Source organism: Pteropus vampyrus, unplaced genomic scaffold (genome assembly GCF_000151845.1).
Source record: "Pteropus vampyrus isolate Shadow unplaced genomic scaffold, Pvam_2.0 Scaffold67, whole genome shotgun sequence".
In the NCBI taxonomy this organism is placed as follows: Eukaryota; Metazoa; Chordata; class Mammalia; order Chiroptera; family Pteropodidae; genus Pteropus; species Pteropus vampyrus.
Window position 1 is genome coordinate 460488 of NW_011888848.1, and position 16100 is coordinate 476587.

Consider the following 16100-nt stretch of genomic DNA (forward strand, 5'->3'; position numbering starts at 1 on the left):
CAGAAATATAAATAAATATGTTTCAAAGTAGAGCTGCACTGAGACCTACCGTGAGCAGAGATGGGTGTGCAGAAGCCTTAGGGCTGAGCTAAACCCAGTTTGAAAACACAAGCTTCATGAGTGACTATAGAACATGAAAGAATCAGGTTCTCTCAAGTTGATACATATTCAACAAACAACTTAGCATTTTTGGTGATAAATGTGCCATGTAGACGATGAAAAAAAATCTAACATTTGCTGTTTGTGGACTTTCTGGTGCAGCTAAAACAACAACCTATATTTGCTTATCAATTAGTATCTACTTTCACACTAATGGAAGTAAAGCTAGATGGGCTAAATACCAAAAATACCAGAGATGGAAGGGTGCACTCCAATCTGTTCTGTCCTATTTTTCACCCTTGTTTCTAAGTTAGAGTTCTTCCAAGAAGGTTCGGCGTGTCAATGATTAAAGTTCATGTCCAATCTAATATGGAGCCATCTTCCTCAGGCACACAGTTCAGAAGAGAGGAAGGACCGAAGTTGGAGTCCAACTTTGGTTTCACCAGCTTTGTGTAGATTTAGTCAACATTAAGTTAAAGAGATAATTCAGAATTTCTAATTGGTAGGATGGAAATTGTCGGAACCAATACTCTACTGGAGAACTCATTATTCGTACCTGATGCCATGATTTCGGCCACTAGCACATGTTGCGATTCTGTAATATTATCTTCAAACCCTTGACTGCTGAGTAACATGTCCGATGGCTTTACTTGATTACTTAGATCTGTTCCACTACCTATTGAAGGTCAACAGACACAATTAATTTATCTTTGATGATTCAAGAAAAGTGATTTAATTTATATTCGCAGCTCTTTGTTGGTTGTACATTCAGACTCACTCTTTCAGTAACAGGATTTAGGGAACTATCAGGGTCTTGGTGACTTAAAAAACCTCACTTGTTGTATGTACCACATTCTCCCAGCTTCACTCTGTGCAACTTGATGATTGAGGATGGAGGAACCAGTGCAGAAGAAAGACAGGACTTTTTTAGGTACTGGCAAAACACAATAAGTGTAAAATACCAAAATCTTTATGAAATAATCAGTTCATAATCACAGCCTGCCATTACAAGAAAAAAAAATTAGTAAGATGATCTCCCTCAACCTGCCTTCCATACACACTCTTTCTCCTTTAGGCTTCTTTCAAAACTTATTTTAGCCTGATTTTACTTGTGTTTAGAAATGTGAAAGGGCATAAACAAGCCATCATTTAATATCGGCATGGGACCTATGCCACTCCCCAGATGTGGAAGAAATGCCTCCCCTGAAACACAAGGTGTGTCCTCTAAGTGTGGTCTATGGATCCCTGAGATCTCATTGAATGGAGTCCATAAGGACAAAACTGTTTTCATAAAAGGCAAATAACTTTAATAGGGGTTTTCGCTTTTTTGTGTGTGTGTGTGTGTGCCTTTTTCACTGTACTTACATTGATACTGATGGGAAAAAGCAATGATGGGTGTAACTAAAGTGCTTTAGCATGAATCAAGGCCATGGCACCAAACTATACTAGTCATGTTCTTCACTGCCATACACGAACAGACACACACACACACACACACACACACACACACACTCCACTTTCACTTAAGAAGATCCATGATGAATAGCAAAAATTATTAATTTTTTCAAATCTCAACCATAGAATATTTGGCTTTTTGATATTCTGTATAATGAAGTGGGAAGTACACACAAAACACTGTTATCTGTGAAGATACTGATTATGAAGTTTATCTGGACAAAAAGCACTTGTACACACTTGGAGTTGTGAGCTGAAACTAGCTTCTTTTTTTCAATTGAACATGATCTTTACTTGAAAGAATGACTGATAAACTGTGTTATTAGCACTTAGGGATTTGGCAAAGCATTTTTTGAAAAATGAATGAAGTGAGCCTGTCACTTCAAGGCAACAACTCACAGTACTTGTTGCCAATGATAAAAATTTGAGCTTTCAAATGAAAAGTAGAATCTTGGAAAAATTTTTCCACTACCATGAGTCTGAAAAAAATCTCAATATTTGAAGACTTTTCTGACAAATTTGATAATAATAATTAATTAATGTAATTTTTTGTACATTAATGTAACATGAAAGATCTGCATAACTCAGTCAATCAGTATTTTCAAATGACCAAAACATGATGCTACAAAATCATGATGCAAGGTAAAAGATGCACTCAAAGTACAACATAGACCACTGGATTTTAATGAATCAGAGGACAAAAAATTCATTGATATGGCTTCAGATTCCACACTGCAACTAAGCTCCAAGAAACTACCACCTGTCTAGTTCTGATATAATATCAAAAGAATAAATACCAAAAAAGGCATCTGAGAAGGCTAATGATATTTCTCTCTTTTCCATCTCTACATCTGTGTGAGGTCAGATTTTCTTCAGAGGCTTCAACCAAAACAGCGAAGCAAAAGATTTAACAGACAAACAGGTATAAGAATCCAGCTGGCCTCTATTAAGCCAGATATTAAAGATATAAAGGTAAACCAATGCAATTTTTCTTACTACATAGTTTTGTTTTGGAAAATATAATTATTTCATTTATTTCCATAAAAATGTTATAGTCATATATAATGAAGTGTTATTATAATTTTAATAGAAATATTTTAGAATTTTTTAGTTTCGACTTCTAATACAAATATTGATAGATATAGCCTACATAAATAAAAACTCTTTGGGGACCTGAAGCCAAAAAGATTGAGAACTATTTTCCTAAAGCAACAATTAATAGAAAGTTCTGAAAATCTAAAATATCTAATTCTGGTCCATGGATAGATCAATCCATTTATTTGCTGTCAATGTGTCATCTAACTTACATCGTACTTATCAGATGAATATAAATTTTTTAAAAATGTTTGTAATAAAATCTGAATTGTTTTTGGTACAAAGATATCAAAAAATGAATCCAAATACACTGTAATTGTTAAATGAACAGTCAAGGGAAGCAAGTCAGGACTACTGACTTTATATCATGCTTGATCCACTCTTCCTTCCTCTTCCACAAAGCCATAGTTTTTAAAAACGTGATCACAGCCTTCTCAGGTTGGATTCTCCACACTTGATATCTTAATATTATTTATTAGAAAGGACTTTGCCTTCCATACTAAGACTAGTCACATGATAGGGGGTTTGTATAAGACTACCTATAATATTAAGACCATAAAACTTCTAAATAAAATGTCTGAACATTATCTGAGGTGGTAAAATACCGGCATTTATTTCTAAGGTTGGGCTACTCCATAGGGGGCTAGAGGATTGGACTTTGAAAATTATCTTTTGTGAACTAATTTTAATTAGAAGAGGTCTGTTGAATTGTCTTTAATAACAGGAGCCCAAATTCATCAGAGGAAGAAAAAAAAAAACATCTGGCATCCCTAAAAGCAGGGGAGTTTTTAATTATACAAAATAGTAAAAATCAGCAAAAGCGTAGGATTTAACATAGAACAGAACAACATTCCTGAGCCAAGTCAAGATAATTTAGCTACATAATTTATTATATTACCTGCCAATACCTGATGGCCATTTAGAGCCAGACAGAGTTTCCCATCTGGGGCTTTCACAAAACCTTCACGACACGAACACTGAACAGCTCCAAACTTCTCTTTGCAAATATGTTCACAGCCTCCATTTTGATATAAGCAGGGATCTGCTCCTGGTGGGGAAAGAGGTGCATTCACAGACGGGCTTGGAGATCAAAAGGGTGCCGTTTACACAAATCACAGTGTGCAGCTTTGGGGGAAAGGAATTCAATGCATGTAATGGAGCCTATATGAAGAGCTATTTCAGAAGAGTTTCTATAAGGAGCCACTAAGCTCAGAATGCTATTACCTCATGAGTATTCATTGATTACAACCAGTACTTTTGCCCAAGAAGCATTTTAGGCAGATGAAATTCCTACTTCCTAACTCATGATCTAGTCAAACTGACAAAGGGCAATTCAGAATGAAGAATGACTGTAGGACACTAGATGCCTTTTCTATTTGCTCACTCCCCGGCACTCTCAGTGGGTGGAGAAAGGCCCCAGTGTAGACAGAAGCTTCCACTGCGGGTATCTAGATTGCCCCTCCCCCCGGCCCCACCCTTAGAGCCTATAACCTAAGAGTCTTTTAAAAGGAGCAGATAAGTAAAAGCTGTTCAGGAGAAAAAAAATGAGATTGGAGAAATAAAGCCCAAATTCACCGCCAGACTATCTTTTACTCTAAATGAAATCCAAATGTCAGGAAATCTTAACATCTACCCAGAATGGTGAGAACTGCAACATCCTCCCTCCTCCCCTGCCATCAATTAAAATAGTTGCAGATTCCAGCCAAAGACAGACTGTGTAACATGTCCAGTGTACCTGGTTTTGCCAATGGATGAACTACAACCAGTGATGAGGGCTTCAGCATGCTGCCTCGGAGACGTACCCTATTTTTGCCAGTCCTCTTGTTCACCCTTATTACCGATGGCACAGTCCAGTCAGAGAACCATACGTGATCCTCAAACACAGCCACAGCAAATGGGTGACCTGGAAGCAGTTCCAATTTATCATATACGTCTTGTCTTTGCCATGAATATTTTTAAGAGGACAAGGCCTGAAACATTCACACAATCCCTACGCTAAAACAATTCTTTAATATAACTGCTAAGCAAAGTATGAGCCACTATCTCTACTTGTATCAAGAAGAACCCACACGATGGGACAACCTTATCGTAGAATGGAAGCCTGGTAGTGTGAAATCCTAGGAAAGCCCATTGTCACCCAGCATTTGGAGAACTGGAGAATGTGGGTTGATTGATAACAGTAGCACTGAGAGAGAGGAGGCCAGGCAGGAATGTTTCTGTGTTCAGTGATTCTGTCACTATTTATAGACTAAACTTGAGTAAGTTATCCTCTCTCTCTTTACCTTCAGTTCCTTGTCTTTTGAATGACAGCGATGAGTAAGTATAGTACACTAAGTTCACAGGGTTTTTTAAGGATCTTTAAAAATTTAAGGTAAGAGAATAATAGTCTCCTCAAATTCCCAAGTACATCAACACATTTCCCTGCATTGGACGCCTATCTCCTTTCTTATCTTGCCTCTTATCTAATATTAATTCACTGACCTGTGCTCCTGGCGTCATCTTTCCAGCCTTCTCTAGGCCCCTGTTTAGTCAATTACCCATTCTGTTTACATCTTCATTCTCTTCATTCTACTAGCTTCTTTCCCTTAGGTGATAAATACTCTCAGGTCTCTCCCATCTTAATTTCTTCATCCCCCTTGACCCGACCCTTCGGCTTCTTTTTTTTTTTCCGACTCTCTTCCACTTTTACCCAAGTTTTTTGAAAATCATTTGTTATCTGCTGCCTCCATTGTCATGGCAATCCACCCCTAGGTGGGCCCTTCTTACCCCACCTCAACTAAACCCACTTCTCCACTCTGTTGAAACTGCTCTGGTGAGATAGTCCAGTATTTAGCAAGCAAAAACAAAAATGCTGTAATAGACCATCTCCAGCGGTTAGAGACCCACATTTAGAAGCTTTAATCATGTCTAGTCACATCTCCCAGGCCAGTCTTTTTGCAACTGAGCAACAGATTTGGTGGATTAGAATGAATGTCTCCCTCTCCTGGCAGCAAACTCGAATGATTTGTTCTGGGGACAATGAGTCTCCACTCACCATTACTGACCAAGGCCATTGAGAATTCATTGTAGTCTCTAGCTCTTTGTCCCAAATTAAAGTCATAAATACAGCAAGGAAATTATTTATTATTTATATAGCTGTGGTGTTTTTTTTTTCATTTTGGTAAAAAACACATAACAATATTTACCACCTTAACCTGTGTAAAGTTCAAGAGTGCTAAGTACATTCACATTGTTGTGCAACCAAGTTCCAGAACTTTTTTTACCTTGTAAAACTAAAACTTGTTACCTATTAAACAGCAACTTCTCATTTCCCCCTCCCCCAAGTCCCTAAGAAACACCATTCCACCTTCTGTTTCCACAAATTTGACTATCCTAGATACTACAAATAAGTGGAATCATACGATATTTATCTTTTGTGACTGGCTTATTTCTCTTAGCATAATGTCCTCTGGATTCACCCATGTTGTACCATGTGTCAGAATTAGCTATAGTTTTTTCAACAAATACCCACACCAGACATATTTCTTATTTTTTAGTTATAGAAGAGCCACAATTGCATTTAAAATTAAGAATAAATTTCTTCAATCTTTAAAGATCCTTTTACTGGCAGTTGAGAAGCCACTACTTATATACCTGTAGATGGCACTGTAGTGACAGGAATGGTTATTTAGACATTTTAATTTCCAATTATCCGATAATGGCCTTTTATAGGAAGTTGTATTAGTCACAGATTAGAGTAGAAATTCAAATTATTTTTTAAATATCTGCTATGATTTTTGGTTTAGAATATTGTGTCTTTATATTCTGGTTAGAAATTTTCAAATTCCTTTATACCTTCATATATCAAAGCTATAATTTTACATTTATCTGGAAAATATATTTTTAAATAATGTTTGTCCCCCCACAAGATCCCATGACTCCACAAGAACCATATTTGTTTAACTCTCTACTGTATTTCCACTTCCTATAATGACTCAATAAATATCTGTTAAGTACCTGAATGAAGTCTGTGATTGTACATAAGCTTATCATTTATTGTAAAGTATCTCTTTAATTATTAAAGAAGCTTAGCAGTGTATAAAATTTTCAATTACAGCTATCTTGATTTATTTAATGTATATACAAATCTAGAAATTCATTATCTCTAAAACCAAAGAGAATGGGCAAAATAAATATCTTATGTAGATTATTACTCTGTTAGCTTCTTCCTAAAAGAAATGAACCATGTTTTTTCACATTTCCAAACAAACAACCAGTTTGTAAATCTTTGAAGCAATTTCAACATCTCCCTGGACTTCATTTGTATATCCAATCTGCTACTAAATTCTTTCAATTTTTTTAGTCACAATGATATTTTTAATACTCTAATCCTCTATTCCACTGTTAAATGGCAATGTTCTAGCTCAGGTTTTCATTAGCTATTGTCTGGACAACCTTGATAGTTTCCTGATTTCCTTCTCTACAAATTCCAATCCAACCCTCATCCTGATACCTAAGTGGTTATCCTGAAATACCAATCTTATATACACTCCCTGCTCAAGAACGTGCAATGGCTCCCTAGCGCATTCAGAATTAAGTTCATCAACATATCTTGGCAATACTAACATACAAAGACCAATTTTTGCAGCCTTATTTCACATGATAAAGTTTTATCACCATCTATTTACCACATGTTCAAATGCTTTCTTTGCAGATTCCCTAGGTCAATGAATCTCCCCATGAATCTCAAATCCATTTGTACTTCTTCTTTAACAGCTAGCATAGACTAGAGTGTTTTAAAGATTCTTAAGAAAATACATGATACCCCATGTAAAATTCAGAAATAGAACAGGGGAAAAAACTATATTAATCTTGGCACATGTTATCAATAGCTATTCATTAATGTCTGAAGGTGATATCGCTGTTGTGAAAATGACATTTCTAAAGCATAAGAAATGATAATGACTGAACCAAGTTCTTATTCTTAAAGAAATTTTAAATTTTTCAATATTTTCATTCTATTTTTGAGAAATCTTGGCAAAGAGAAATGATTACACATCACTATTATTTACCCAATATTCCAATGTTACGGTAATCCTTGCAGCTCATAAATCCCTGGCGAAGTCTGTCAGTCTGTTTGTCTCTATTTCTTTCTCACCATAAGGTTAAGTGTGAGTGTTTGTGTGTGTGTGTGTGTGTGTGTGTGTGTGTGTAAACACATTTTGTTTTTAACATCCATCAACTCTTAGGCAAGATGAAGATATCACCCATCCCAAAGTCTCACCTACATCGTTCTGGGCAAGTCTTTGGCGTTTCGAACCATCCAGATTAGCCATTTCGATCACAGATTGCTTGGCATCACACCAATACAACTTGTCGGTTAAGAAGTCAATCGTTATTCCACTGGGCCAGACCAGCTCAGAGCTAGCGATGACCAGTCGGCCAACGCCTTGAAGGGAAGAACTTTCGATTCGTGGATTAATTCCCATATCAGTCCAGAATAATCTCCTTTAATCAAGAAAGCATACAACAAATAAAATTTGCACATCCAAAAAAAATTCTTCCATTTTCTCATCATTGGAATGTCAATGTAAATCACTTTAGGATAAACGAAAGTGGTACACAGAAGGAGAAAGTATAACATTGTGAATAATTTTTCAAAAGCAAAAACTTTTCTGTGTAGAGCATCTTAGACAAGAAATGCTGAATTAAGGCTCAGGTCATAGGATAAGAAAGGAATTATTAATTTAAAAAATTATAATATATTACTAATTTGCAAGTATGTTTAAGGTCATATCTTAAATTAACATTTCATTCTGCAAAAGGCAATGAAATCTTGCCAGCTTGTCCCTCTGCTATACATATTTAAAACTCACTATATATGTAAAATTACAACATAAAGGAAGAGCACATTTATCTTTTTTACAATGTACTCAGTTAACTCGGTTAATTTTAAGTTCTATAAATCACATGGTGTGCTGAGAAAGATTTTTTCAGGTCAATATGGCTCAATATCTTTTCTTTGGCCTGTTTAGAGATGATTATATTCTCACTGTTTTAACCATGTTGCTGGCTCCAAATCATTTGTCACCAATATATTATTTCTCGTAGACCATGGTAAATAAAATAAGGTTGGTTATTATCCTTGTTTTTTAAAATCTTGGAAAGAATCAGTGACTCTCCTTAATTCTCTGAACCTAAACCTATATTTGTCACTAATGCATAATTAACAACATAATCTCCTAAATCTTTTATGATTTCTATTTCTTCTTTTTTAAATCTAGGAATGATACATTGTTTGAACTCATCTTATGATTGTTCTAAATAGAATTCATAAGTCATACAATACAAATATCATCCTCCACTCAGGAAAGCAATAATGTAGATTTTTAAAGAAAGTAGTTTAATGGGCTTATCTAATTGGTTAATAAATTACAGCCCATTTATTTTTCAGAAAGAAATTGAATTTGCTTAAAATGAAAGGGTATCTAAACAAAATTTTTTTATACAAGAACAGAAAATGAAAAGACATTTTAAAAATGAGGAAATCATGCTAGCCACATCATTTCTGAAGATGTGAACAAATCTAGTGGATTTTCTTGGCTTGTAATTCCACTGGCCACCTGAGATCTTAAGACAAATTTTGGACATTAGCATTTCAAACATGAACTGTCACATGATCTCTACAGAAAGGCACCTGAATTTCACAAGTACCTACTTGGCCACTGGATGGACAGCAATTCCTCGTGGCTGAGAGATGTCTTCCCGAATGATTACTTCACGATGTTTTCCACTTAAATCACTGCCTTCTATGACCGATTTCCTAAAACGTGTGGAATACAGAGGGGCTTGTTACAACAACTTTACTTTGTAAACAAAATCACTCCTTGTCCCTTTCTTACTGAATGCAAAGACAGGTGTTCTAAACTATCTTCATGAGCGCGCATGCGCACGCACACGTACACACACTCACACACAAGTCAGGACCAAATGCCCACAAGTTTTTTTAAACATAGTCTTTTCATTAGCATCTCAATATTTATCCCAGGAAACTAAAATACACAGTGAAAGGATAAAGTCAGAGGAAATCATGTCAGTGGCCTGGCAGGGACAAAGCCAGCCGTCTAAATTCTATCATCTCTTTCTCTTCACAACCTCCTATCTCCTGCTGGCACCAATGGAAGCCAGTGGTAAGAAGATGTCAGCCTCATGGTCATAGAACGCAGGAGGAGGAAGAGTAGACCTCAAAGGGCCACAGAGACAGCAAGCACAAGGACAGTAGGGGTGATTTATGGTGATTCTAATTTTTCTTCCATGTGATACTAAGACAAATGAAAGTACTGAATTATAATATGCTAAACTGTCCATTAAAGAAAAAACGCGTTGGGATCTGGCAGAGGTGAAAATTCTTGTTTCCTAATGTTTCCATTTATTTGTCAGACGAATCTTTATTATCAAGCAAACATTTACTGAGCAAGCGCCTACTTATGCCAAGGATTGGCCTTCTCTGTCCTTATAGAGCTTCCAGTTCAGCAGGACAGCCAGGGGGAGAAGGGGGAGAGGGAAGAAGAGTGGAGAGGCAAAGAGCACCCTAAGCAGAGAAATCAGCAAGGGCAGAGTCCAGGAGACCTAAAAGAGCATGGAATAGTCATAACCTCACTTTAGAAAGTTTGCTGTGGCTTTTGTGTGGAGAGAACAAGGTGGGCAAAAGATGATGTGACTGAGCTAGGACAGTGGCAATTGGAAGGAGAAAACTGGGTGGAGTCAAATGCTAAAATCCATTCTGCAACCCCACACCCCCTACACCCTGTCATTGGCCTACGAGGTAACCTGGGCTTCGGAGCAGCTTCTGGAGCAGGCAGGAACACAGGCAGAGGCAGTAAGAGGAGCATCCCACCCCTACCACGGCCTGCCTGTTCTCCCTGTTTCCTACCAAAACTAGAAAGTGTAACTACCTTTAACATGGTCAGCAAACATCTGGTAAGGGCCTACCGCAAACTTGTTCTTATATGCTGCTTGCTGGCCCTGTTTCCCCGCTGCACATTATATTTCATTCAGCAAACATCTGGTAAGGGTTTAGCCTCCTTGGTCTTGTAAGCATTGTCCACATGAGACAAGCCTGCCCAGAAACACAGGGCAGGACCATCCTCTCCTCCTGGTTTTACAGAACGCTAAGGAGATTTTCTGTAAGTGGCTTATTAAGAGTGCACTTTCTAGCCACTGGGCAGGGAAGGGGCTTTACAAATTCCTCCTTACAGGCTACAGGCAGGAGGAAGGTAAAGGTAAAATTAGCTCAGAGCTTGTGCTGGGTCAAATATACTTTACAAACCACCAAGTCAAGACGGTGGATAATTCCAAACCATTTATACTCTAGTGCCACTTTTAAAAGGTAATTTTATTCCCAAATGAAGTGGTCATCAGAAGGGTACTGCTGGGCGGGAGGTATTTTTGAACTCAATGTGTCACAGTCACTCAGATACAACTGTCACTGCCTGCTCTTTTGGTGGGAGGGAAGGAATTCCGAGGCTATTTGCTCGTGACAGTCAGTTCTATTCTCATTGTTATATCATCTCTAAATTCTTGCTGTTTTGAGCAGGAGTGAGGTGATGAGAACTGAGACCAACAGAAACTCCTGACTCTGGAGCTGTCTCAGGCAAGATTGCTGGAATTTACTTTCAAAGCTCCCCAAGGGATTCATCCAATAATACATTTCTATTTGATTTAGCCAGAAAGCAAATCTCAAACTCCAGCGTTGGTAATGAGAAAGCAAAGATGAGCACGGACAGTCGGGCTCAGACGAGTGCAATCATAACCCTTAATCTGGGGGAACATCCTTCTCTTTATATCCACTACCTATTGGTCCCAAGGTCAGTAGGATCCTCTAAGACTCTCCAGCACAAGAGTTGTCCATCTGAAATCCTGGGAGAGTAATTTTCACTTCATGGTAGTTTTTGTTATCTTTTAAAAGAATGCGCAAAAAAAAATCTTATATATTTTTTCACTCTGATTTTTTTTTTTTTTTACTGGGTAATTGACTGTAGGAATCAGGTTTCCTTAGTACTAAATAATAGCATTGCCAGTGGAATTATCAATTAGCTTCCTTCCTACTGTTAGATGTTAATTTGACTCTTTCTTTTCCTAAGCCAATATAAACTAAAAGCATCCACTCTGGTTCTTTTATTGGTTAAGAGTTACCATATAATCTAATATCAGAAGCTTGGAATCTCAGTTATTTAAATCCAATTTCTAGCTAATATCAAGGTTTTCAAACTATAAACCTTTCATTTCCAGACAAATTAAAGGTTCTCTTTTAGCAGCTGCCTTTAGAGGAAAGAGGACTTCAGAAGGGCTTGTTATTACTGAAGTCAGTGAACTGGGGAATCTGAGATCTTCTTCTCCAGGATATAGCACCTGTCTATCTCCTAAAGACATCACCTCAGCAGTAGGTCCCATGGTGCTATTAATTAAACACTGTTAAAATTAGAGGGGCCGGGCAAATGTGGGAAATACGAGGAGACCCAGCATCCTTAAGACCCAGCATCGATAGCGGCTAACATCTGCTGTCCTGATCAACGTTTACTTTTCTGAGAACAGCCATGTACAAGCTCTGTGATTATGCACAGCTGACATTTTAAATGTCCTTTTAAATAGGTTTAACACAGAGGAGGCTGTTATTATGATTTTTATCATTATTACAACTGAAGTTGATTTTCATTTGTTAAATGACTCCGGTATGAACACATTTTAATCAACTCTTGTTGGGGATGGTAGTACATATTTATGATTATTAAGATTTCAAGCTTTGAAATGGTCATCCTTAAGTTCAAATTCCAGATCCACTATCTGCCGGCTGTTTGACCTTGGTAAAGTTATTTTTACCTCTTTAATTCTCAATTTTTTTAATCTTTAAGTTGGAGATAAGAAAATTACCATTTGGAGATTCAATGGTATGGATATAAAACTCTTAGAGCAGTATCTGGAACATTTCATTTATTCAATAAATACACATCCAAAGAATAAAAGAATGAAGGTATGGTTAAATGAACAAATGAATGTACAAAAATATACTCACTAGATATAAATGTGCCATATTATTGATAACTGTACATCACACCATACACATGGCTAATTTTTAAAAACGTATTTGTTTCCCATGGGTTATCCAGACAAAAAGAAATTTTCTGAGACATAGAAAGCCTACTCTCAAGCATATAAGCCCGCTCCCTGGGACTTCTCCCTCTGTTGAGACGCCGATTTCACAGACGTGAAACCCTAATTAATTTTTCTTTCTTTTAACATAGTTGCATAAGTACTAGATATTCAGGTTGGCCACGATTTCACTTTATAGTTTTAAGTGACTCTGGGAAAATATCCTCTAACACAGAGCATCTCCGATGCTCTCCTGCAAGGTGCTCTGTGGTTAGCTTCCTCTCTCAGAAGCAGGGAAGGGGGCTCTCACAGCCCGCATGAGGGCTGCAGGCACTTCCTGCACCTTCCCCCTTGGGGTTCACATCGGCCACCTCACACATACAAACACATGCAGCAGCCCTTCCTGCAGCCCCAAGAGCAGTATGCCCCAAGACGGAAACACCACAGCTTCTCTCTGGCTCTGTCATTTCCCACTAAAGGGGAAGCAGACCATTTCTCCATTTTCACAAGAACTTTCCTCACAATTCCAGCACGAAGCTCTCACTCTCTACTTCATGTCAGTTAACAGAGAGTCAGAATGTAGATTCAAGTCTACGGTTTGTCGCTTTTATGTTGTGTAACTTGAATAAATCACTCGGCTTTTCCAAGCCTAAGTTTCTCTATCTTCAAAATGGGGAGTTTGGGCCAGTTGATCCCTCAAGCTCCTTCCAGCACTCCCTCTGAGTGTAACCCCTCATTTTGGCAATTATTTTTTCATGGCCTTATGACATTTTTTTTTTAACGCCTACAGCACTTGATATTCCTAGGTGGTCTCCCATCCAAGCACAAACCAGGCCCGGCCCTGCTTAGCTTTGGAGATCAGATGAGATCAGGCACGTTCAGAGTGGCATGGCCATAAACCCTAGGACATTTCTTGTACTGAAATTTAGGCCAAGCATTTGTATTAGTTTTTTCTTTGTATATGTATCTTGTTTCCCAGCTAAACTGTGAGCCAACTGAAAAGATAGAACACTCCTCGTGCTCCTTCATATCTCTCGTGTTACCTGAGAGAGCGCCCTATCCATAGCAGATGCTCAAAGAATGCTTGTGGACCGTATTCAGACAGCTTTTGCATTTCTCTGATTACAATAGCCTGAAGTGCAAAACATACGTTACTTTCTTGGTCCTTAAAATTCTGTGGATACAGATCCAATTATGATGAAAAGAGAAACATCCTGCTTGGTGGTGGGGAAGGGTGGTGGGGAATATGGACAGCTTTGGGGCATCCTCCAATCCCAGCCAGGTCCCCTGTGTTCAAAGTGGAGGATGAAGCCAGCTGTGTTACCTATCCCATCAATCCCATCCCCTGTGGCTAAGAACTGAAGGAAGAAATGTACCCTCTGTCTGTCCAATAGAGTTTACGGTCAATCCAGTCTATAGCAAGACCTTCTGGCACATCTACTGCTTCCTCGATAAGCCTTTCTCTCTGGGAACCGTCCATATTTGCTCTCTCTATGCACTTGAGGGCTGTATGGGCAAAGTATACCTACAAGAGAGAACACAGGAATTTCAGTCTGCTTTATTTTAAAAAATGAATATGGAATGCATGCAAATGGGTTGAATATCATACAGTGGAATCGTTAAGAGCCTGGCTTTGGACATAGAAACACCTGCAACTGAGCTCCAACTATACTGCTTCCCAGATACGTGTCAACTTAAGCAAGTTAGTCAATGTTGCAGAGTCTGAGGTCCCTCATTGGTAAATTGAGGATAATAATATCCATTATAATCATGTGCATTCGTGTAATATATAAAACTCCTTAGCCCTACACCGGGTACACAGTTCTATTGCTACCGGTAATTTATTAACCTTTGATCACTGGTCAATAACAAAGCCATTGTACTTGAACCCTAGGCTTCTACAACCTGAAAGAGAGCAATGATTGGTAGTTTAATGGGGACTACATGCTGAGCCATATCTTCTAATGCTCGGTCCACAGCACTCCACTTTGGTGCAAGTCAGGTGACAGGTTCCTCCCAGGTTCACCACTTATTTGTTCAATCGTCTTGGCCAAGTCATTAAATCTCAATTTTCTTGACTATAAAAATAATGAAGTTAAACTAGATATTTGTTAAGATCTTTTTTCATCTCTAATCTTATACAAATTCATTTAATAATCCACATTGGATATAGTGCAACAGAATATACCTTGCAGGTGCAAAGTTCTTTCTCAGTCTAGTATGCAGATTATCAAACAGGTAGGTACAAGTATTTAATGAGATTGTTAAAAACTGCTATGGGTCAGCTGACAATGATAGCATTTGTGAACTTTTAACTGGTACATCAACTTATAATGAATGATGGGAGTATTCACAAAAATGATAATTCATTAAATAATGGGTTATCATCTTTCTAGATAAAATAGAAAAGATTCTATTCCATAATACAAAATGAGTATATTAAAAAACTCTCCTCTAAGCTCTGCTTCTCAACTTCGAATGTGCACATGAATCTCCTGGGAATCTTGTTAAAATGCAGACTCTGATTCAGTAATCAGAGGTGGAGCTTGAGAATTGCAGGTCTAACAAGCTCCAAGTGACGTTAAGGCCACTGGTCCAAGGAACACCATTTGAGAAGCAAGAAAATGAGAACATTGACCAGAGAAATAAAAAACCACCACATGACTTAAGGTTCATTTTAAGTCTCCTTATTCACCTAGATGTAAAAATACTGACTGCTCAGCAAAAAACTAGTTTGGTAATAAAGGAATATTGAACTAATTTTTTCTATTAAGTATTTTTTCCTGTTATTATAATTCTTCCATGGAGTCATATAGATTCAGCTCAGAAAAAAAGAAACTACTTTTTTTAATTATTAAACTTCTATTTGCAAAAATAGTTATATCTGGCCATTGAGCTATACCAATTAAACACAGAATTAATTTGCTTCATTCTTCTTTATCCATTTACCAGACTGCTTCAAATCAGGAAGAAACAAAAGCACAAAGTTTAAAATTCTGGGAATTAATCTAATAATAACTAATTGTGGAGTGAGATTAATAACTCTGTAAATTTATAAATATTGAGGGATTAATTTCCAGAAAACACTGTAACATATTTCAAGTACATTCTAACTTAGCACAAATACAACTAAGAAATTAAAGACCAAATAGTCAGCTAATTAGGTTGATAATATAGAAATTCTAAGTTATATATAAAAACTTCATGTAAAAACTGATTATTAGGTAAATGATATCATGAGTTAGACTGCCATTCTCATGTGAGCCATAAAGCTTAAGTTTCCTGATTTTCATGGTTAAGAAGTCACTGAATTCCTTTCCTCA

General features: G+C 37.4%; 1 protein-coding gene and 1 pseudogene across 1 annotated transcript in view; both read right to left on the reverse strand.

Annotated features, from left to right (window-relative positions):
* Positions 1–16100, reverse strand: part of EGF (epidermal growth factor) — an 85581-nt gene that overhangs the window by 22628 nt on the left and 46853 nt on the right. The window contains 7 exon segments of the mRNA XM_011361527.1: positions 656–775; positions 3548–3697; positions 4385–4552; positions 7913–8136; positions 9347–9451; positions 14154–14302; positions 14648–14682. Coding sequence (XP_011359829.1) covers positions 656–775; positions 3548–3697; positions 4385–4552; positions 7913–8136; positions 9347–9451; positions 14154–14302; positions 14648–14682 — 951 coding nt within the window.
* LOC111740771 lies at positions 13559–13677 on the reverse strand (annotated as a pseudogene).